Source organism: Syngnathus scovelli, chromosome 9 (genome assembly GCF_024217435.2).
Source record: "Syngnathus scovelli strain Florida chromosome 9, RoL_Ssco_1.2, whole genome shotgun sequence".
Lineage (NCBI taxonomy): Eukaryota > Metazoa > Chordata > Actinopteri > Syngnathiformes > Syngnathidae > Syngnathus > Syngnathus scovelli.
The window spans coordinates 6,038,362-6,061,153 of record NC_090855.1 but is presented as its reverse complement, the minus strand read 5'-3'; the positions used below and the strand labels follow the sequence as shown (position 1 = coordinate 6,061,153).

General features: G+C 40.9%; 2 protein-coding genes across 6 annotated transcripts in view; both read right to left on the bottom strand.

Moving 5' to 3' along the window:
* The window catches only part of cdkal1 (CDK5 regulatory subunit associated protein 1-like 1), a 250,989-nt gene that overhangs the window by 54,246 nt on the left and 173,951 nt on the right, over positions 1 to 22,792 (bottom strand). Inside the window, exons 16-18 of one of the 5 annotated variants that reach the window (XR_007483875.2) lie at positions 7,029 to 7,056; positions 6,768 to 6,957; positions 5,646 to 5,917 (exon numbers count right to left, since the gene is read on the bottom strand). Coding sequence is in view for 1 of the 5 variants with exons in the window: in XM_049730254.2 (XP_049586211.1) it covers positions 20,976 to 21,032 (57 nt within the window). In the remaining 4 variants the exon portion in view is untranslated. Of the gene's footprint in view, positions 1 to 5,645; positions 5,918 to 6,767; positions 6,958 to 7,028; positions 7,057 to 19,176; positions 21,033 to 22,792 lie in introns of those variants that run through there. The other 4 variants (XR_007483876.2, XR_007483877.2, XR_007483878.2 and 1 more) reach the window with 4 other exon arrangements.
* On the bottom strand, positions 11,645 to 16,365 carry sox4b (SRY-box transcription factor 4b). The gene has a single exon (XM_049730259.2). It carries the CDS (start codon positions 15,405 to 15,407, stop codon positions 14,178 to 14,180), a length of 1,230 nt encoding a protein of 409 aa, XP_049586216.1. The 5' UTR covers positions 15,408 to 16,365; the 3' UTR covers positions 11,645 to 14,177.

The following is a 22,792-nucleotide window of genomic DNA, read 5'->3' as shown; positions in this document are numbered from 1 at the left end:
CTACCTCTAACCCTAACCCTAATCCTAACCCTAGCTCTAACCCTACCCTAACCCCAACCCTAACCCTAACCCTATCTCTAACCCTAACCCTAGCTCTAACCCTAAACCTACGCTAGCTCTAACCCTACCACTAACCCTAGCTCTAACCCTAACCCTAGCTCTAACCCTGACCCTAGCTCTAACCCTAACCCTAGCTCTAACCCTAACCCTAGCTCTAACCCTAAACCTACGCTAGCTCTAACCCTACCACTAACCCTAGCTCTAACCCTAACCCTAGCTCTAACCCTGACCCTAGCTCTAACCCTAGCTCAAACCCTAACCCTAGCTCAAACCCTGACCCTAGCTCTAACCCTAACCCAAGCTCTAACTCTAACCCTAACCCTTGCACTATCTCTAACCCTAACCCTACCTCTAACCCTAGCCCTAACCCTAGCTCTAACCCTAACCCTAATTCTAACCCTAGCTCTAACCCTACCCTAACCACAACCCTAACCCTAGCTCTAACCCTACCCCTAGCTCTAACCCGAGCTCAAACCCTCGCACTAGCTCTAACCCTAACCCTACCTCTAACCCTAGCCCTTACCCTAGCTCTAACCCTAACCCCAGCTCAAACCCTAACCCTAGCTCTAACCCTGACCCTAGCTCTAACCCTAACCCAAGCTCTAACCCTAGCTCAAACCCTAACCCTAGCTCAAACCCTGACCCTAGCTCTAACCCTAACCCAAGCTCTAACTCTAACCCTAACCCTTGCACTGCTCTAACCCTAACCCTACCTCTAACCCTAACCCTAATCCTAACCCTAGCTCTAACCCTACCCTAACCCTAACCCTAGCTCTAACCCTAACCCTAGCTCTAACCCTAACCCTAGCTCTAACCCCAACCCTAGCTCTAACCCTAAACCTACGCTAGCTCTAACCCTACCACTAACCCTAGCTCTAACCCTAACCCTAGCTCTAACCCTGACCCTAGCTCTAACCCTAGCTCAAACCCTGACCCTAGCTCTAACCCTAACCCAAGCTCTAACTCTAACCCTAACCCTTGCACTAGCTCTAACCCTAACCCTACCTCTAACCCTAGCCCTAACCCTAGCTCTAACCCTAACTCTAACCCTAGCTCTAACCCCAACTCTAACCCCAACCCTAACCCTAAACCTAGCTCTAACCCGAGCTCAAACCCTAACCCTAGCTCTAACCCCAGCTCTAACCCTACCACTAACCCTACCCTAACCCCAACCCTAACTCTCTCTCTAACCCTACCCCTAGCTCTAACCCCAACCCTAACCCTAGCTCTAACCCTAACCCTAGCTCTAACCTTAACCCTACCCTAACCCTAGCTAAAGGTCAAAACCTAACCCTAGCCCCAACCTATCTCTAACCCTACCCTAACCACTTTTTGGGTCCCACTGAGATTCGAACCTGGGTCGCTGGGGTGAAAGCCCAGAGCACTAACCACTACCCTATGGAAGCCTTGCTCTCAGTGTATGCGACATGTATGGTTTTATGGTTACACGAGCAACTGTGTTGCAAATTTTCTATGATAAAATTTTTTGGGTCCCACTGAGATTCGAACCTGGGTCGCTGGGGTGAAAGCCCAGAGAACTAACCACTACCCTATGGAAGCCTTGCTCTCAATGCATGGAACATGTATGGTTTTATGGTTACACGAGCAACTGTGTTGCAAATTTTCTACGATAACACTTTTTGGGTCCCACTGAGATTCGAACCTGGGTCGCTGGGGTGTAAGTCCAGATCACTAACCACTACCCTATGGAAGCCTTGCTCTCAAGTCATGGAACATGTATGGCTTTATGGTTACACGAGCAACTGTGTTGCAAATTTTCTATGATAAAATTTTTTGGGTCCCACTGAGATTCGAACCTGGGTCGCTGGGGTGAAAGCCCAGAGAACTAACCACTACCCTATGGAAGCCTTGCTCTCAATGCATGGAACATGTATGGTTTTATGGTTACACGAGCAACTGTGTTGCAAATTTTCTATGATAAAACGTTTTTGGTGCCACTGAGATTCGAACCTTGGGTCGCTGGGGTGAAAGCCCAGAGCACTAACCACTACCCTATGGAAGCCTTGCTCTCAGTGTATGCGACATGTATGGTTTTATGGTTACACGAGCAACTGTGTTGCAAATTTTCTATGATAAAATGTTTTGGGTCCCACTGAGATTCGAACCTGGGTTACTGGGGTGAAAGCCCAGAGGACTAACAACTACCCTATGGAAGCCTTGCGCTCAGTACATGGAACATGTATGGTTTTATGGTTACACGAGCAACTGTGTTGCAAAATTTTTGGGGTCCCACTGAGATTCGAACCTGGTTCGCTGGAGGGAAAGCCCAAAGCACTAACCACTACCCTATGGAAGCCTTGCTCTCAGTGCATGGAACATGTATGGTTTTATGGAGCAGCTCACAAGCGACTAGCTGAAGACTCCACAGCAGATGTCATCACAACACGTTGTGTACACGAACACCTATTCTCTTTTTTTTTTTTAACCTCGTGTAGTGTACCTACACATATTGTCATATAAAGCAGTTAACCAAATGTCTGATTTTTATGTTTTAATTGGCGAATATAAAAACAAGGAATAAGACGCCAGACAAGTTTTAACATAAATGTTTATTAAAAATAATAATATTAAAAGCAAATTTCAAACCAGCAATCTAATGTGATATACACGTTATTTAAAAACAACTATAAGTGTTATACTACGATACAAGTGTTTACCAGCTCAGTGGCCTAAGAGGAGAGTGTCCGCCCTGTGATTGGGAGGTTGTGGGTTCAAACCCCTGCCGAGTCATACCAGTGACTATAACAATGGTACCCATTTCTTCCCTGCTTGGCACTCAGTGTAAGGGGTTGAAATGGGGCCCCCCCCTGCTGCTCCCCCTCTTCATATCCATCTATTCCTTCCTTCAAATGCTGAATAGTCATAAAAAAATATATAATAATTCATCCCTGTCCCCCAATGTGGGGATGTATTAGCATACCAGCAGAGCGTGCTAAGTTATCTCACAGCACCAGGCGCTGTGTGGTAATACTAAGCTCTGATTATTTGCAATAGGATGAGAATTAGAACTGTCCCTACAATTCGTTGTGGTTAGACTAATGCTACGTTTTAGCGCACTGTGATTTACTGTTCTGTAGCTTTCGAGTACAGTTGTGTCCTCTCATTGATGGGCACAAAAGGGAAAATCAATCAAAATCCATCTTGGAAGCGATAATAAACATTATTTTTGACATACACTTAACATTTCACAGGGGTAATCTAAGATTGCCCAAGACAGCTTTATATCATCTGCCCGTGTATGTCCACTTACAGTTTCTTGTAAACTTATTGCGCATCCCTAGCACGCTAAGTTTAAAGGGAAAGAGACGATCCATTGTTTGTTCTCCTACAACTAATGATATTGATTATATGGTGTTCTCGAGAATTTTTACCATTATTTACTATTCTTATTGTTGAAGTTATTGTATTCAGATCTAAATTATTAGTCCTTATAAATTACTCTGATGCTCAGCTCCAACAGAGCAATATGTTTTTTTAATCTTCAACTGAATGAAAAGCTTAAATTAGTGTGATAGTAAAGCCAGATGGAAGAAATGCTACAAAACCACTGCCCATTTTAACGACCGTCCCAGCTTAGTTACACATTTAAGTTTCAGAGCGAAAAGATGACATAGATTAAAGTGCTAATGTTGTCCTGTGTAACTCAGTGGATCAGCTTTAAAACTTATCTCCCACTGAGACAAAGCACAAAAGCACTTCCATAATACTCCCTTAAAATATTAACGTTATGAAAACATCAATGTATTTGATAATCGTATAACTGATAAGCAATGTAATTATACTACAAAAAGTAAGGCAAAAGCATGAAATCCTCTGCAATGACTTGTTCGTCTACAATGGATCTTACTGCTTCACAGAGAAATTTACCAACTAGAAATTGCAATAAAAATATCATAAAAGTAGTTACAATACTCACTTCATTCCTCATTGGGTACCATTGCACAAAATAATGACATGAATATATTGTTTTTCATCGTTGGTGGCACATTGACCTAATAAGTACAAGCAGCTAGATTCAATTCCCACTCTACCAGCAATGTTTAGGTGGTAAAGTGATTGGTTCCCAACCTAAAGATTGTGGGCTTGAACCTGGACCCTTTTGACTTTGTAAACGTGTCCTTGAACAAGATACTGAGCCAAATGCTTGTCATGAGAAGATACACGACAGGCACACTCCTGTCTTGTTTCAACAGCTCAACATGTTTTCTTCAAGCACACACGCAGACACATCTCCTATCCCTGCTAACCCTGTTTGCATGACTCATCAGCATTCCACGCCACTGACCTATATCTGTCCTACCTGTGTGTCACTGTACCGTTGAGTGACCCACATTCCACTGATCCAGGCACTTCCATGCAGTGACCCATGGCAGATCCACGCGAAGACCAGGAGGTGGATGAATGCTGGTGTCCCAGAGTGTTAAAGCTTTCTAACCTTAACAATTGCAGAATAATTATGAATAAGATACTCAAATACATCAATTCATCGCACTCGGTCCTTCTGACACTGCAATATTCAGTGTTTTTTCAAATATTTTATTTTAGTTCAGTTCAGTTTAGTTTTGCCTTATTTTCATATTTGTGTGAAAATTACAAATAATTAGAGATACATCCAAATTATGAAGTAGCCTTTTGTAATTTAAGATCGTGTGCTTTATTGTTTTCACATATAAAAGTGGAGAGACGACTGACCTTTAAATGTTTGTACTGTAATAGTTGAGTCTGCGGAATATGTGCCCACCCAATTGTGAAGTCAAACAATCAATAAATCTTTAGTTATTTGTCTATTTCTGAAAATGTGTCTGTGAGAGAGCCAAAAAGTGTTCATGGTTGTGTTCCTCTGCAGCCAGTAAGGCACAGTCACAGTGACAATGAGATGCTGCAGGACCATGTGGTATACAAAAAGTAAGGGGGAGGGGCTTGGATACTAACAACAGCTAGTACTCGCTCTCATTGGTTCTCAATGACATCATTGATAAGTGCTGCATCAAGAATGAAATGATCATGAAGCTCTCACTCTCCCTTCAAACTCTTCCTTACATGCACAATTTGCACAGGTTACACATAAGTGAACCACTCAAGATTTTTCTCAGGACATAAATGCCTGCCTGAATTAACTTCAACCTTGAACATAATGCAAATTTATCTTGCTCTCTCTCACCTCATAATCACAGAAACTAGTTTTGAACCCAACAAGGAAATAAACAAGTTCAAATGGCACCAACAAATTTGTTCCAAGTTCCAGAGGTTGCATGATTAATTAATGAATTATTAATTAATTAATAATATTAGTTTCACATTGTCATGATACAATATAAGAGTTAAATAACTTTCATTGAGAACCCACACAAAACTCAATGTTTGGCAGACGCATGTAGTTGTCCGTCTGCCTGGCACTTTACAACCTAGTCATCTGTGAGGATAATTTACAGTGTCTCCCAAAAAAATTTTTTATTTTTCTTTGTAAAGCAAGTGGTGTGTGCATTTATTGTGAGAGAGGGTCCCTGACTGACATACAATGCAGTACAAAAGTTGCTGAACAAGTATGAAGTTAGGTCACTTACTTTACCACATAGGCTCAAAATTCAATACTCTGCAATCCGCTGAACATTTAATCTCCAGAGTATATCCAGGTTTTTACATTTCCAAGTATGCCTTGAACACATCCCTCAAGGCAAAGCTGCTCCAGGAGTTTAAATCCCGAGTCCTCATCTTCTCCAAAAATAAAAGTATGCTGTCTCTTAATCCTCAAAGCTTCCTCATAGATGACTTTGGAGTTTCTCCATCTGCTTCACAAAAATTTGAAGATTTAGTTGTCTTGAGTTTTAGGTTCCAGCTAAAATCAAGAAAGAAAGAAAACAATTGTTAAGGAAAGAAAGAAAAGAAAACAAGTAACAAACTTAGATGTGGTCAATTTAAAAAAGCAGTTCCTGTACTGATTAATCTATAATGTGCTTCGTAAACCCAGCGAGAGAAAAAATAAACTCTAGTAAGAGATCGGCTTTTTTGAGATCCTGTGGCTTCAGTTTTTTTATGTGCTCAACAGTAAAAGTAAAATTTACTTTGAGTGTAAAAAATGAAAATTAAACATTTTGCACTCATTGAAAACCGTTTCAACTTTAAAAGAAAAGTTGTTTCCTGGTGGATTTGTGCATCTTTCTTTAACTTTTCTTTGTATAGACAGAGAACAAAGGAGCCTTTACTGTAACAAAGAAGCTGCTGAGTCTTATACCTGTTGATCTGCTTCCAGTAAACAAAAGTCAAGTTTTTAGCAACATATAAGTTTTTACAGCTTATACTAAAGCCTTAACACCCTAGTTCATTCAAAATCGGTTATTAATTCATGCAACAAGTTTCTTCTTCTATTCTTACTGACTTTACACCTGATTGCATTGTTCTAAATTCCCATGGTGCATTCGAATCCTCGCAGGAACATGAATAAAGAGTTCGCGTATACATCAAGCTGTGTAATACTGTTTGCATGAGGAAACAGTGAATATAAACAATAAAACCACTTTTCCCCCACCTCCACGCGCACACACAAAAAGGGCGCATTCGCTGTAAACTTCTGACGAGCATCTGCTTTGTCCTCAGTCGCAACATCCCGAAGGAACAAAACAAAGCATCTACACAAACTCAGCTTCACTTCTGTTAAAGTTCACAATTATTAATTAAATTACACATACTGTACTTTGAGCATGATGACGTCTCTTCAAGTAGTGTCCAAAAAGCTCGCGACAGAGCATCAGACAAAGGAAAAGAGGGACCGCTCCTCTCTCTCTCTCCTGCCTGCCTACCAGTGTCTATGTCGCTCTACCTTTGCTGCTTTGTGCTCAAGTTTGAGCGCTGACGCACCAACAAGAGCGGCAACTTTTACTGGAAAAGAACATACAAAATCATCCCGGGAGCGGGGGCACACGCAAGTATTCATCTCAGGGGCAACTTACCTGAAGGTGCTTTTCTCCGTGCGTGTGGCTGTGCGTCCGTGCGGGGTGGAAAAAAAATAAAGTTTGTTAGGACACATGCTGCTTTGTGTTGTGGAGTCCCCCCTTTGTCTACACGTGTGATAGATGGATGGGGCTCGTTTTAGCCGCGCCTAGTTCATTGCGCTCTCCAAACATGAGTCCCGCCCTCTCCGAGTCAAACTATGCACATTTCTCCGCTATAGTGTCATTGTGGCTATTAATGAACAACAATTAGGATACTTATGTTGTTTATTTTTAGCCACAAAATTAAATCTTCACAAAATATTACCGGTATTACAACAACTCGGTGCAACACTTTTCGTTCCTCTTAATAAATAATGCACAAAAAGTCAACTGTAGTGGTTTCTTACTGCACTTTTTGTTTTAATACAATACATGTTGCATTTACTGTCCTGAACTTATGATTGGAGATGACCATTTCTACAATATTGAAATAGCAGCAGCAGTGAACAAAGACAGGAACAAAAGAAAAAGGTCTCATTCTAAATTTCTTTCTTTCCCCGCCTGTCCTTGTCAGCGCTGTTTCTTGTGCCAACTAAACAGGTCCCTATGGACGCAGGTGTCTTTTGAGGTGTCCCTCTTTGTCTTATCAATTTATTTGTAATTAGGTCCCTGCTATGTCAGTTCATTTTTGCTATCGCAAGTTACATTTCTATAGTCATGTCCCCCGTCTGGCCTCCCTGTGCCATACACTGATTCATCCCTTTATTACACTACTGTACAGTATATACCGTATTTCAGTTGATAACATACATTAAAATGTCATTTCCAATGTTTTATTTTCAAATGTATTATTTATATTCATTATTTATTTTCAGCATGAAGTTGATTAAGCATGTAATATTGATTAATTGTAACCTTTTGGGTTTACCAAACCATGTGATCAAATGCAATTAAAATCCATATTATTTATATAATGCAACAGTGCAGACGTTATTAAAAGTCACTTTAGATATGGAGCAAGTCTCTCATATATTAACACTTTTACACAAGAAGAAGGGAAGCTCACATGAGCGGGTATACTGCATGTGTCGCTGAGCCAACAAAAAGAGTCTGCTATTGAATGTGCTTGCCGGTTCGTAACCTGCTTGTAGTGACTAGAAAAGGTGGGACAATCTCATGAAATGCTAAAAGTCAAAGCTAAGGCATGGCATTTGGAGATATTAACCCATCGAATGTGTTTTTAAATGTGGTATGAAATTTTGCTCTGGGATTCAGGATGATCCCCCTTGGCTTATTTATGATGCTTCTGTCAAACTGATTATTTCAAACTGATTCTGCCCAATTAAAAAAAAAAACAAAAAAAACAGGTAAGGCGCATATACGTAGAGTTTTGATATAGCACTGTAATTTGCATCAAATTTTAAATAGCGCTATTATGCAGCTTGGCACATAAAATTGGCACATTATGGAAAATTGTGTGTACAAAACAAAATGGCATTTCTGTTCATTGTGTTTTTCATCATCTATTACCTGCTACTATGATTGCATTTTAACATGGAGTAAATCCATATCCAAGAGCAACATGTCAAACGAAATAGCTACATTGATTTTTGTTCTCTCGCTCTGTTTTTCTTAAGGGGATATTGAGGATCAAATGTGAGGATACAAAACACTTTTAACATCAACATACTTTTAACATCAAATAATAGAGTTACATCAACAAATCTACCCCTACAAAGGTAATAATGCTCAATTTAGACTGACACTGTCTAGGAGGCATTTGTGTGCATTGTGTGTAGTTTGCATTGTTGTATAATCTCTTGGTAGGCTGGCTGACATTATTTAGCCACACAAGGGACAAAATATTGTGTTTTGTTGTGCAGTGCGGCTCTTTACTGTAGGTACCACGATCTCAATTCAGTTCTGTATCACACCTTTTTGACACACTGGCCTTCTGCTTTACACATTTGGACATCAGTTGGCAAACCAGCTAATTTGCATCATCATCAACAAGTGGGCTGGAGTGTGGAGCAGGACTTTCCAAGTAAAAACAAGTATTTAATAATCATTTTAAAATCGGACTGGTCAAATATTAGATGACAAAGGACAGTCTGGAGCCCTGCAGGTATTTCAAAACTTAGGGCTACAACAGCAAACGAGTGATTCAGTCTGGAGCAAAACCTGGAATAAAAGGAGAGAAATACTGAAACCACCACTGCCTCAGCCCCCTGGGAAGAGAACTGAGCAGATAGGTCGCCATTGCAATACAGTCATGGTTCTCTTTACCCACCCACTAGCACAGCTCTTATCCCCCCTGCTGTGGTTTTACTGGACCACTGACTCCAGCAGCGAGACTGTTCCGCTCCACTCTGTTGTGCCCCGGCTCATGCCTGCCTCTCTCCCACTGAGGAGTCAGCTGAGCAATGCATGAGCCATGCATGAGCCTGCACACTGAACAGGCTTCATACAGCTCGGAGGAGCTTAAGGCTTACACAGAGGGGCCAGTGCTCTTTGGAAATATACAAGATTATATGGCAAACTGCTGATATTATGTGCATGCATGGTACGTGATGATATTTATCATCGGGGGGTTGAAGAATAAAGTATTATACCACAGCTAACACCAAATGAATGCTGGAAGGAAGGGGGAGATATTTATATTCACTGTGGAGTCAGTAATTACACCCAACCATGCACTGTTGGAATAAAACTGATATATCAGACAATTGCTGTGACTCTGCAAGGGCTAATACAGTTTCTTGGAAAAATAGAAAAAAATACATAAAACAGCTGCAGATTCATCAAGTTCTGCAGTGAACATAGAGTACTAGGAGCAGTATCTTGTACACAGTTTGAAAACAGTGCATTGACTCAGCCTTTTTGAAAATGCTGATTTAATACATTCCTTTGCTGCTGTGTAATAGTAAGACACTCTCTTTAGCAAAGCAATAACACACCTCAACTTATTCAAGACAAGATAGAAAAATTATTAAATGACAGCACCACAAGGTGACTACAGTACATAATAGCTCTGTACTCTATAGACAAAATGTTCACCTGAACATTTCATACAGCTCAACTTAGTTGTATAATGCACAAATATAATACATTAAAACTTTTGGCGCATGTTTATTTCAACCACTATGCCTGATTGAAGACCATGACCAACTATCAAAAAGTAATCTGCACCCCATAAATCATCACAGAAGAGGCCGACATATAGTGTCTGCTCTCGCTGTGGGGATATCCTTGTACTGTCATTCATTTCATGCAATAGAATTTTAGCCATCACACACACGCACACACAGACACACACAGACACACACACACAATATTCAGAGACCTAGACAGGCAGACATGCTTGTCAGCGCGCTGGAGGGCCGTTGGTTGACTGCGACTAAACCAGCCCTTCCCCCACAATAAAGATCTGTCTGAGAGAGGGGGAAGGGAAATCATGACTGTCTGAACACAGACACCCAGCATACAGCATAATGTACAAGAAAGAATGGCTTCAAACAACATGGTCCCAACATGAATTAAAATTGGCCCTCATAACTGAGTAATGTATTTATCTAATGTAATTTGTAATTTAGAATTAAACCCCTTATTAACACTTGGTTAATCTGATTTCATAATCACGCAAATTAACAGCATACAAAATGCATTTAAAGATGCAACCTAAATGGCTGTTTATTCTATATATGTACTGTAAACATGTGTTTTTGTGTGTGTCTTAAAAGCATGAACTTTTCTGTGCTTATACACAATGGATTGCAGAAAGTACATGCCAGTCTTATCAGCAGATGTCACCTTGTGCATCACATTCTGTTTGCGCACCAGCTCTCGACAGCAATTGTACACTCTATGAATTCATTTAAATGCATTATGATGTGAATCACACTCACATCACCCAGTATCATAAATCTCATAGTTGCCTTGATTTTTTTTTTTTAAAGCAGGTTCATGTATGTCGTTGCCAATGTGAATTTAACTGTATTCAAACCTTACTGCAAAGGATACCCAACTTTGTCCTGTTCATGTTTATGTTAGCAGAATTATTATATGACTCATTCACATATTCAATAACTGCCATAGAAGTTCCCCTTAAATTCACACTTCAATTTAGAAAATGATGATTTATTTTACATTTCTGAGCCAGTCCATCCATGTCTGTATTTTTAATGCATGTCACAGCTTATGTAAATGTAAATGTACACAATATAAAATACTGTACCGTATGAATCACTGTTGAAGTCGTGGGATTCAAAATCACATATGTAAATACAATTAAGTCGAGTAACTGTGTGCAAAATCACACATGCAATATGCATGTAAATGTTCTTATTCTTTCAGATTTTGTCAAAGTGGTGTGACCATCAGTACAGTTTTATGAAACCCACTCTGCGAAGTATACCTTTTGGAAAAATACTGCATATGGGAATTTGGATTGAGGACCGTTAACTAGTGTTTTAGTTGGTGGTTATCGTTAATTGAGGGTAGTTGTACTGTAAAAAATGCAGTGCGGCTGTGAAAGATTGTCATGTTTTGAGATTTAGTTAGAATATCACAATACAAAGACCAAATGTCATTTAAAAAAAAAAAAACTTGAAGAATCAAGAAAGACAATGACAGAATTTCAGTTCCAGCTGATATTTATTTCCTTCCTTGAAAAAGTTCTGTACACAAGTTTATATCAACAATCTGACAGGCAGTGAATGAACACAATTTAGCTGGCATGAGTTCTCCTCCCTTTCTCTGAGTCTCAAAAAAAGGTGGTTCCTTTGTTTATGGCATGATTAGAGACAATACATGATAATTCTACACAGCATATTGCACAGGATGGATGAAAAATAAAGTTAATATACTTAAAAACGCTTTCATTTATAATATATATATAAAAAGTCCTGAACTGACCACCTTAAAAGTAAGGATGTGTAAAAGATAGTCGTTCTAGACAGTGCCTGTCCTTGATAGCAACAACATACATAAACACACAATCTTTTTGCTTTATGGTACAGTCAAATATACAAAGATTGAGTTTAATTTTTCCTCATTTTTTCCATTTTTTTTTCTGAAAAACACAACAGCTAGGTAACCTGAATCCGAAATACAAATGCTATTCACCATGCCATAAACATACTAAACAATTATCTAATAGTTAGCCAACAAGTAGAAAAGATTATATATTCAAATACAATGAGAAACGCAGAACAAGTAGATGTTGCGGAACTCAAGTCAGAAATTTGAATATGCTTGATCTAGATCTTCTTTGTTGTTTGCTGTCTAAAAAGATAGCCAATTTAATCCAGTGGCTGGTGGATGAGTTTGACATCAGTTTATGAAAACATCAAGAAATAAGACAATTTTAAAGCTACAATCTCCTCATGTGTTGTAGGCAATATATCAGAGAGAAAGATAAATAAAAAGGAGAGGCTTCTGCTTCAGAGACTGACTGTTAAAGCCACATGCTCCACGGGAATAGCTTCTGGCAATAATCAGCTCATGATGTGTCCTACAGAAGCCTGTAGACTGGCACTGTAAACTGTAGAAGGTAGTCTGCAACAAAGACTGCTGCTGCATTCAAGGGCTATTGGAAAAATCTAAATTGCATGTGTATGCCTGCATGGTAAAACATTCTCCATGGAGGATAACAATATTAGATTGGTTACAAAACTCAAGTTTTGCTAGTGTTATTGTGACAAAAATTGCCAAATTCACTATCGATTACTGATCAATAACTGATAAGGGAATCCACTTTGTGAAAACAGTCAAAAGTGGCTGAACAAAGCTTTACATTGACCACCACAGAATGCTATGGTTGTTTTGCTGGTTTACTTTGGAAAGAATTTTGAACAGGCAATAAAAAAAAGAGCTTTCTAATAGACCTTGAACACAGCATGGAAACCAGCCACCTGAGGTTTCCAAATCGGGAAACCCAAATGTAGCTGAATTACTAGGCGGATCAGATCAATTGTTGACTCCTCCTCCATATAGATTTGTACAAAAATACACTGAGAAAATAATCAAACTGTTTCCTATATTTTACGTGTCCAAACGTGTGTACATTTAAATATAAAAAATTAATCAAAGTTGTGTGTTTTTAAAACTCTAGCCCTTCGCCTGAGAAGAAAACGTGACAGAACAATAACAATAACAGGAATCAACACAAAATAAAAAGACAAAACTGCTTGGCCCAGTATATAAATACAATATCCCATATAAAATGGCATCTGAATACATGTACAAAACAAAGCTCTGTGTATGAAAACAAAAACTGGTGAGGAGTTTCAATAAGGTATTACTTGAAATGATCATTTTGGTCCTGAATAGTAGAGAAGATGTGTATAAAGTTCAGCACTGATTTGTAGATGCGTTTGAATCCTGAAGTTTGAAATATTAAAAGAGCTGGTGATTATTACAGTGTCATTTCATCAAACAAATAAAAAAGACGAGTTGAGGTGAGGCTAGCTATACATTTAAATAATCCTAATACTGTACTATTTGTAACTGCTTACATTAGATGTCAACATAGGAACAAAGTAAGCTATCATGCTTCAACGTGTTTTTTTTTTTTTTTTTGCTTTTGAAAAGATATCAAACTTGGGGGGAAAAAAAACAACCCACCTTGGTTTCATACAAAATCCCTCTGTGACCACACGTTAGAAAAATGTCGCACAGCAGTCCAGAGTTATGTACCTTATAGTGGTGAAATTCACTTGGCAAATCGGTAAAAAGTTGTGAAATGTCCCTTTAAAAAATAATCAGCAACAACATTGATTAAGTGAACGGCGGACCGCATAACGTGCAAATCAATCACAGTAAAGTTGTTGGGGGTCATCCAGTTCACCGCCGAGGGTCTTCTCAAACAGGAAACCGAACCGGTGTTACGTTTCTCCCCTTCTCGCTTGTTTTGCGCCGCTCCACGCACGCCTGTTCCACAGCCCTCCACGGTCCGCACATTCAAAGCGAAGCCGCCCACAAAAGGGCCCTTTTCGGCTTTAATGGTTAAGCTTTCCAAGCACTTGCAGACGAGAAGCAACGTCATGGCGCTAGTTTTGAATGGGTAGTAACTGGTCTGGTAGTTCGGAGACAAAAGCAGGAGCTGCCCACACTCGTGTCCGGGGCCCAGGGCTTCGTTTGTGGTCGTCGGATGTGCCCACCTTGTTTTCAGTATGTGAACACCAGGTTGGAAATGGTGGACTCCAGCCAGTCCCCGGAGATCATTTCGCTAACTTCGGGGGTGCAGTAGTCGGGGAATTCGAAGTGGGAGCCTCCGGAACCGGACTCAAAGTTCAAATCCAAGTCCCTGTCCAGCACAGAGGAGCCAAAGCTCCCCAGCGACATGCTGTCAAAGTTAGGGCTCGGATTCAAGTCGAGCAAGTCGTCCTCGAACTCTTCGTCCTCCGAGGAGGAAGAAGACGACGACGAGGAGGCGGAGCAGTGGGATCCGGAGGGTGTGGGCGAGGAAGCCCGCCGACTGCTGTACGTTTGCCCGCCGCGACGCTGCGACGAGCCGCCCGGGCTTCCGCTACTGCCAGCCGGGGACTCGCTTCCCTCGTCCCTGCCGCTGGACACGTCCTCGTACAGGCTGAGCGGATCACTGGAGTCCGCCGAGTTGCTCAGCGTAGGACTGGCCGGAACGGTGACTGAGGACGCGGGACTGACGCTCAAGCCGCTCCCGTAGACGTGGTAGACCCGCTTGGCCCTCTTGCCCTCCGGTACTTGCTTGGCTGTGGATGACACCGACTTGGACTTGGAGACGGTGATGTGGTGATGGTGGTTGTGGTCCGGTGGCTGCTCAGAGGCAAACTGTGAGGCTTTGGTGCTACTGCTGTTCCCGAAAAATGATTTGTGGGCTTTGCTGCTGGGTGATTTGAGTCCATTCTTCCTCGAAGATGAGGACGACTTAATGCTGGTGCTGTTGGAGCTACTGTTGACTCTTTCCCCCTTTTCTCCGACACTTCCCGGCTTGGAAGCGCTCGATTTGACTTTCTTCCTGGGACGGTACTTGTAGTCGGGGTAGTCCGCCATGTGCTTGAGCCTCAGCCGCTCCGCCTGCTGGATGAAGGGAATCTTGTCGCTGTCTCTGAGGAGCTTCCACCTCTTCCCCAGCCGTTTAGAGATCTCGGCGTTGTGCATGTCAGGAGACTGCTCCATGATCTTCCGCCTCTCGATCTGTGACCATACCATGAATGCGTTCATGGGTCTCTTAATGTGGCCGCTCGGAGTTTTACACCACGCCGGGTTGTCCCCGGCTGTCGAGGAGGCTGTGGAGCCGGGGGAGAGGGGCGAGTCAGCGGGGTCCAGGTCCATGCTCGCCCCGGAGCTCGAATCCCCGCTGAAGAAGGAGGAAAGCGCCTCCGCAGTGCTCTCTATGTGGCTCATCTTCTGCACCATGCTGTCTCTCTTCTCCGTGGACTTACTTTAAAAGAAAAGTAAGCTCTTTTCTCCCAGTGTATGCGTTAAGTTAAAAAAAAAAGTCACTCCTCTGATGTGTCGTATAAACTCAGTCCAGTTTGGCCAGATATGAAACACAAAGTTTAACTTCCAGAGCTTTTGCCGTGACTGATCTCTCTTCCTTCCTTCTGTGTGGTGAAAAATCAATAGAGCCGAGTGGTGCCCAGCAAGCACAACAGTCTATGCGCCTGACTCTGGCCCGCTACTGCAAAAGACTCCCAAGCACAGTTATAAGTGGGTTTTTTTCTCGGCATCAGCCTGTGTCCCCTCTCCTAGAGACAAAAACCAGACATGCTGGGGAGGGAAAGGAAAAAAGGAACTTAAAATGAATAACACGGTCCGCCCTCCATCTGTTTACTTGCAGCAGAGTTTTAAGCAGCCCTCCAGACTCGTCTCCCTTTGCATGCATTTATCCCTTCCCGAGATACAACGGTGATAAAAAATAAGCCAATGGGAGGCTGTCGCTAGCCTGCCTCCACGCCAAACCGACGCCCATCTCGGCGCTGATTGGTCCAAAATGGAATCTAATAATAATCAGCGCGTGCAATGAGCAGCCTCGTGTCTGACCTCATTCCAGAATACAAGAAACTTCAATTTTTTTTTTAAAGAGACACTGGCTTATGTTATCGGCCCCCTCCCCTTTTTTTCTACTCTACCACCAAGTCCATGTGTATGTCATTAACATATAGGGAAGCAAAGTAGATTTTGCCATATGGAAAGTTTGAGAACAGTTTGTACTAGTGGGGAAATGTGAATTAAATAAATATGTACCTTATATTAATGTTTTTTTTCTTTCTTCCCCCATTCTAACTGGAGAGCATATAACAACAGATAGTCTCTGCACGCAATACACATCCCCTGGGTAATTTAGGGGAAGCATTTAACATACCCACTAAAAAAATACATATATTCATACTAATGCCCAAAGAAGGATTTCTGCTGGAGACACAAAATTACCCTGCCCTAACCTGTCTTACATGATGACTTATTTTCAGTTCCGACACATGTGCGTGTGAACACGTTCAACGGGATCATGTTGAGCAACTGAGTGGTTGAGCCTCTTACAGAATAATGTCTAACGCCTCAGATGGTTGGACTGATTTGAGAAGTCTTTCTCTCTCTCTCTTTTGGGCGGTCCTTTGTAGGAACACAACGCCCCAACCCTCTGCAGGCGCACACTAGTCAGGGAGAAGAGAGTTGTTCTAGATGGTTGTACAATGAACGTACATCCATTCAGGCAGTCTGCACACTGAGGCAGTACTACTACTGCTACTACTACAACACACACACATGCACACACATGCATGCACACACACGCACACACACGCACGCACACACACACACGCACACACACGGTTGAACAAGGGGGGAAAGGAGAGCATGAGACCATGAGTACTTGTGCACCAGAAGAGTAATACTAAAGGTACACAATTTGCACACTTATACCTGTTTAATTGGTACAAATACACATTATATTTACATCTGAATTGCTGTTGCTGCATTGTGGTGCCATATTGAATTAAGAGGAGACAATTTTATTTTAAAAGCTTTTTGCTACTACTGCACTGTATATTTCTCCCTGGAGAGAAGGTGCAAAACATGAGAAAGCACGTGGGCAGCCAATGATTGCCACTAGATGGCGTCGCAGAGCCAGACAGGGCTCAGCTATGTTGCAGTCTGAGAATTTGGGCAACAGAGATCAGACCCAGCATCAAGAACATTTATTTTGGGTGCGGTGGGGGTTACATAATGCCTCTAACCATGACACTGGGAGTGTACCTGGGCACATTTGTGGATTTTAATTTGGATTGAATTGTTCAACATGCTTTTCTTTTGAGACATTCTCATTTTGGGACAGTTTGCATATGATTAACTGTGAGTGTGAATTTTAAAAATCACTGTAATAATCTCTGTGTTGGAAATCATCAAAATGGCATAAAAAGAGTGATGAGAGAGATTAAATGAGGCGACCACATGTTTCTAAATGAGAGTCAAAGGTGACTTAGACCACCAGTGAGAAATTAGTAAGGAAGTATAGTCACCAGTGTTACCGGATGCATTTCAGTGGTTACAATTATACTCAATATGGCCTCATATCTCCAGTGCATCCAAGTAAAGCAATGGGTAATTGGGCTCCAATTTGTGTGTTCATGGAGCATAACAGCAATGGAAATAAGAATATGAACTCATAAACTCACTCTGCTCCTAAATGCCATTTTAATAAGAAACTGTGGGAAAATGTAATAAATATGCTAGTGGAAGCCTATGGCAAACATATACTTAATGATATATATATATATATATATATATATATATATATATATATATATCACATACTATGATTGATCATTACAAACGGCTATGTCTGCCCGAATCTCTCTGTCATCTATCGTTTGATCAATCGACCGACTGACCTACTACCTATCTTTCTGCACTAACACTAAGTTCAACATTTTTACCAAATGCACTGTATGCACTGTTCTATTCTGTATTGTATCATATTTGAATTTATTCTCCACCTGGAAAGCTATACGGGAGGGTATTTTACATTCTTTTTCTTGGGTAACAGTGCCCTGTCTTTTTCTTTCTTCCACTGTGTGCACATTAGCATGCCATGCATGCAGACACGCAAAAGCACGCACACACACACAAATATACAGGAGCTGAAAGGATAAGTAGCGGTTTCAAACTTTCCTCTTGCTTTTTCAGTCACTTTTCTTTACTGCCATTATTCGAGTGTGGTGCAGCTGCCACGTGAGTTGGAGTGGGTCGCGTGCCAATCCTAATCTCAACAGGTGTCCCTTTGGAAAACTCCCACCACCCCCTCACAACACCTCCCTACGTCTTTGTCATGCCTCACACACACCCTCCCAGATGCTAAATTTTAACCCTCCCCCTCTTTGGTTGTCGTCACGCTTGTTTTTCAGCAAGTTCAGCAAATAGGGTTTGATTGAAACATTACAGCTAAAACTGTGAGGTATTGTAAAACTACACCTCATCTTAAAAGTGGACTACTGTGATAAGGTCGGGATTATCCTAAAATGCTTTGTTCACTGCCCTCTTGAGTCCTTCTTTCCAGCATAACTTAACATGTTTCTCAGCTACAGCCAACCGCAAAGGCAGTTTTTCAAAATTCAATCCATATGGTCGCCATTGCACCCCGCACTGGTGGAGTAGACAGCAAAAGGGTGCCTACAAAATGCTCACTGTGATGTGCTTCAGGCATCATACATCAGGTATTATGCTGAAGGATATTTCCTTTTGATTCTGCCTTCTAAAAGTTTGACTTTCTTCAACTTTCTTCAACAGGTGCATGCACTACTGTATATGGACAAATGTCTTGGGACACATGTAATAAATTCATTGAGAATTAGTTATGAGTGCCTAATCTTACCAAGACATTTTGAACAATTATATGCTTCCAACCGGAGATGCGATCAAGCCTCAACCAAGTCTGAAGTCTTCACTTTCAAGTCTTAAGCAAACTCCAAGACATTTTACATGTGACCTCATTGTGCATTGAAATTCTAGAAAACAAAAAATATATATTTTAGAATGTGCCAATTGACTATGTCTTTAAAGGACCCTAGTATTTAACAGCAGGTGTCAGCAAGGTTGTGGTAAGCATTAAAAACTGTTCATCCAGTGATTTAGATTCTTCTGCCTAATAATCTTCTGCTCTCTGGGTATCCCATAGAACCGCAAAATGTTAAATTGGGAACAGTTTATTTGAATAAAAAGCATACTTGTGGGAGACAAGCACATTAATCAGGAAAACATCATTGTCTCTCAGAATGTTGTCGGCAAGGCAACAGCTCCAGTAGCCCAACATTTACTACGACTTGTCTGCTCCATGCAGCTATGGGATGGTCTTTTATTTATTATATTTTAATTGTCATGAAAATCATCCTCACAATAAAGATCTTTACAACCCTCAAACAGACAGATGACCGGTTACAGTATATATGAAATGTGTTTATTTAGTCGAATTTCTAAAGCTTTGTTTGAACAGGTGTTTTCTGCCACAGATACAGACAATGATACAGACATAAATACACATGCAAGAACACACACTCTCGGCAGTCAAAGTCTTATCTTATCCAGAAAGAGCAGCTGCAAAGTATGAACCAAGCTGACCTGTTAATGATTGGAGTGTGTGTGTGTGTGGGTGGGTGTGCGTGTGTGTGTGTGGTTGTCTGTGTGATTTCTCCCCTTTGCCAAATGACATGAGCTTATTATCAGTGGCCGCACTTTGATTTGTGAAGTTTAGCAAGTTGGATTTGAACATCTGCTGCATTTCAAGGTGGTTTCTATGTAAACTACAACTTCATGTACAAACATTTTAGAAGAAGTGATGATTAATAATAATAATAACCATTTGAATAATAACAATATTACCCTTGATTTAAAATCATCATCAGCAGAGAATGAGCCAAGGAAATACAGGTTTCCTTAACTCAGCTTAAGGAACAGCGTGGAATAAAGCGACATTTAGCACTGTATCATTTGAGCATCGTCATCGCAATGGATGTGCACACAATAGTCATATGCAAAGCACTTTGCCTTCAGCGATAGTAAATCTATTTAGTGCTTTTTTTTAGAGCCTGTGTGTTATTTGATAATTGAAGAGACCTAAACATGTTATTATTATTAAATATCAGTTTTTTTTTTTATTTGTAGGATTTAGCGGGGTGTGAAGGTTTTGTACTTGTGACAAAATAAATACTAGCCTAGCTGTCATTGTGGACATTAACAACACTGGGAGAGCTACTGTGATATGTTGTTGCAGTTACAGGAGGTGGCAGCTGACTACAGAGACAACTTCAATCTGCCATACATGGTTGAACGCTGTCTTGAGAAATGAATGTGTGCATAAACGCTTGAGCTTTTATGTGTGTTCAGGTGAGCAGCATGGCAAATTTGCATGAGTGTGTGAGTGTGTGAGCGTGTGTGTGTGTGTGTGTGTGTGCAAGCAACTAAGTCTGTGTCCATTCAGAGGAGACTTGTCAGTTGACTCGGAATCATAAGACCTGGTGTCACCATGTCACCTGCAACCTGTACTGCACGTGTGTGTGTTTGAAATTATGCGTGTGTGTCTGTGTGTGTCAGTGTCAGTCAAAACCCCCTTGGGATTTCTCAGTACTCACCCAAAAGAAGAATGCATGGATGACACTGTGAAGGGTCCCTGAAGTGGCCCTCAGGTGATGAGGCTGCCATGCTTGTGTGTGTGCGTGCGCAAGTGTGCATGCATGTGTGCGTTTGTGTCTTCACATCCCAAGAGACTCACTACCTTCTTTTGGGAATAGATGCCTCACATGATGGGTTTGGCAAAGCAAAAGTTGAGCTATGATCTGCAAAGGGAGTTGATGCTGCAGTCACTGTATATCGAGGTCGTATAGAGAGTGAGGTCACCAGGTTAAAAAAAGCGACTCAAATATATTGCTTCAAAAATATGTTGTAATCGTGTGGAACTGGGAGATGTTAGTACACAACATTTTGTTATTGGGGTTAGGGTTGGGGTTCCTCAAAGAAAAAAAAAAAGTCCAGTTCATGTAAGTGAAGATCCTGAAAAGCAAAAATAAATACTGTATGTTTTGTAAATGTGACAAAACATTACCGTATTTTCCGGACTATAAGTGGCAGTTGTTTTCATAGTTTGGCCGGGGGTGCGACTTATGTGTGAAATTATTAACACATTACTTCACATGTGATTTTCACACTAAACCGCAAGAGGGCGCTCTAGGCCTGTGGAATAATTGGAACTGCAATATGCGACGTAGAAGAGGAAGCGCCGCATCTTCCGGAGTTAGCAGAGTTTTTTTAAAAGTGACGCAGAGGAAGAACATTTCATTAGATTTGGTGATTTGAGGTGACACGGATGGTTTGGTTAACGTGTTAGCATTTATGCTATAGTTATCTGAATAACTTTTAATATGTTACGTCAGGCACGTTCTTAGTTTGTTGTTTATGTGTCATGTAACGTTGGCATACTGTACAATTAATCAGCCTGTTGTTGCCTCTATTCTATTTCTATTTTATATTGCCTTTCAAGATGACATGTCTGTTCCTGGTGTTTGAATTTATCAAATACATTTCCCTGCAAAATGCGACTTATACTCCAGCTCGACTTATATATGTATTTTTCTTTTTTAATATGCATTTTATGGCTGGTGGGACTTGTACTTCGGAGCGACTTATAGCACAGAAAATAAGGTAAATGGTTTTTTTTGCTTTGTTTTTGTTTTTTTTTTACACATCAATTTTGCATTTTCACTTTTTTGAACATGCCTTTGTATATTGTATGGTTTCCTGCAACAAGTCTAAGCTAGGTATCATTTTTCCATCATCAGATTATTATAAACACATTGGACGTATGCATCTTGCTAAGTGACAAAGTACTTTCTCACCAATTACCGACTACCATATCCTCTTCACACCCGGCAGACTGAGATGTGTGTGTGTGCGTGTGTGTGTGTGTGTGTGTGCGGTGTGTGAAAACATTAAATCAGAGAAGGAGGTTATAAAGGGGTTGTCACTTCCGTTTACCTTCCCTCAAGCTTCATTAGGTGATTGACATGGTTTGATAATATCACACTGCCATGGATAGTTCCTTATACCAGTGTGGATGTCATCAATATTGCCATGAATCAGATACAGCACATTACATGACTGAAAGGTTTAAGAATGTGTCCATCAATCGATTGTCCTCGTCGACTGAGAACTACTGTATAACAAAAGACGTGCAGTGGCTGATGAACCTTGGAACAAAGCATTGACATCCCTGACTTGAACATCCAATCTGAAATCACTACAGACCACATCACATCTAAATAGTCCAGAATCTTTCTCAATAGCACTCTTAAAAAACACTTTTACAACTGAGCTGAGAAGGGAGCATAGGTGCTTGTCATTGGAAGTATGAAGGCCTACATTGGCAGAGGAGGGAAGAGGATAGTTATGAGGGTAAAATAACAGGTTTGGCTCCTACGAAAGGTCTGTCTCCCTACGTTGGCTGCTTCGGAATCAAGGGCAAAGCAATTTTTGGTTGTCACTTGGAGATAAAAGGCAGTTGTGAGAGCATGCATCACATGGGTACTTGAAATATTCAGGGCCATCATTTGGAACAAGGATGCAGTACACATGTATATTTATTTATTCCCTCGCAGCAGCTTCTACCATCACAGTCACTAACCTTTGTATATCGTAATTTAATTGTTTTTAAATAACAAAAATGGATACACCGGCATTGAACAGAGGAAGCCCGCAAATGAAATCCAATGAATTTCGGAACTTTAAGAAACAGTTTATTCCTTTAGATTTTTTGT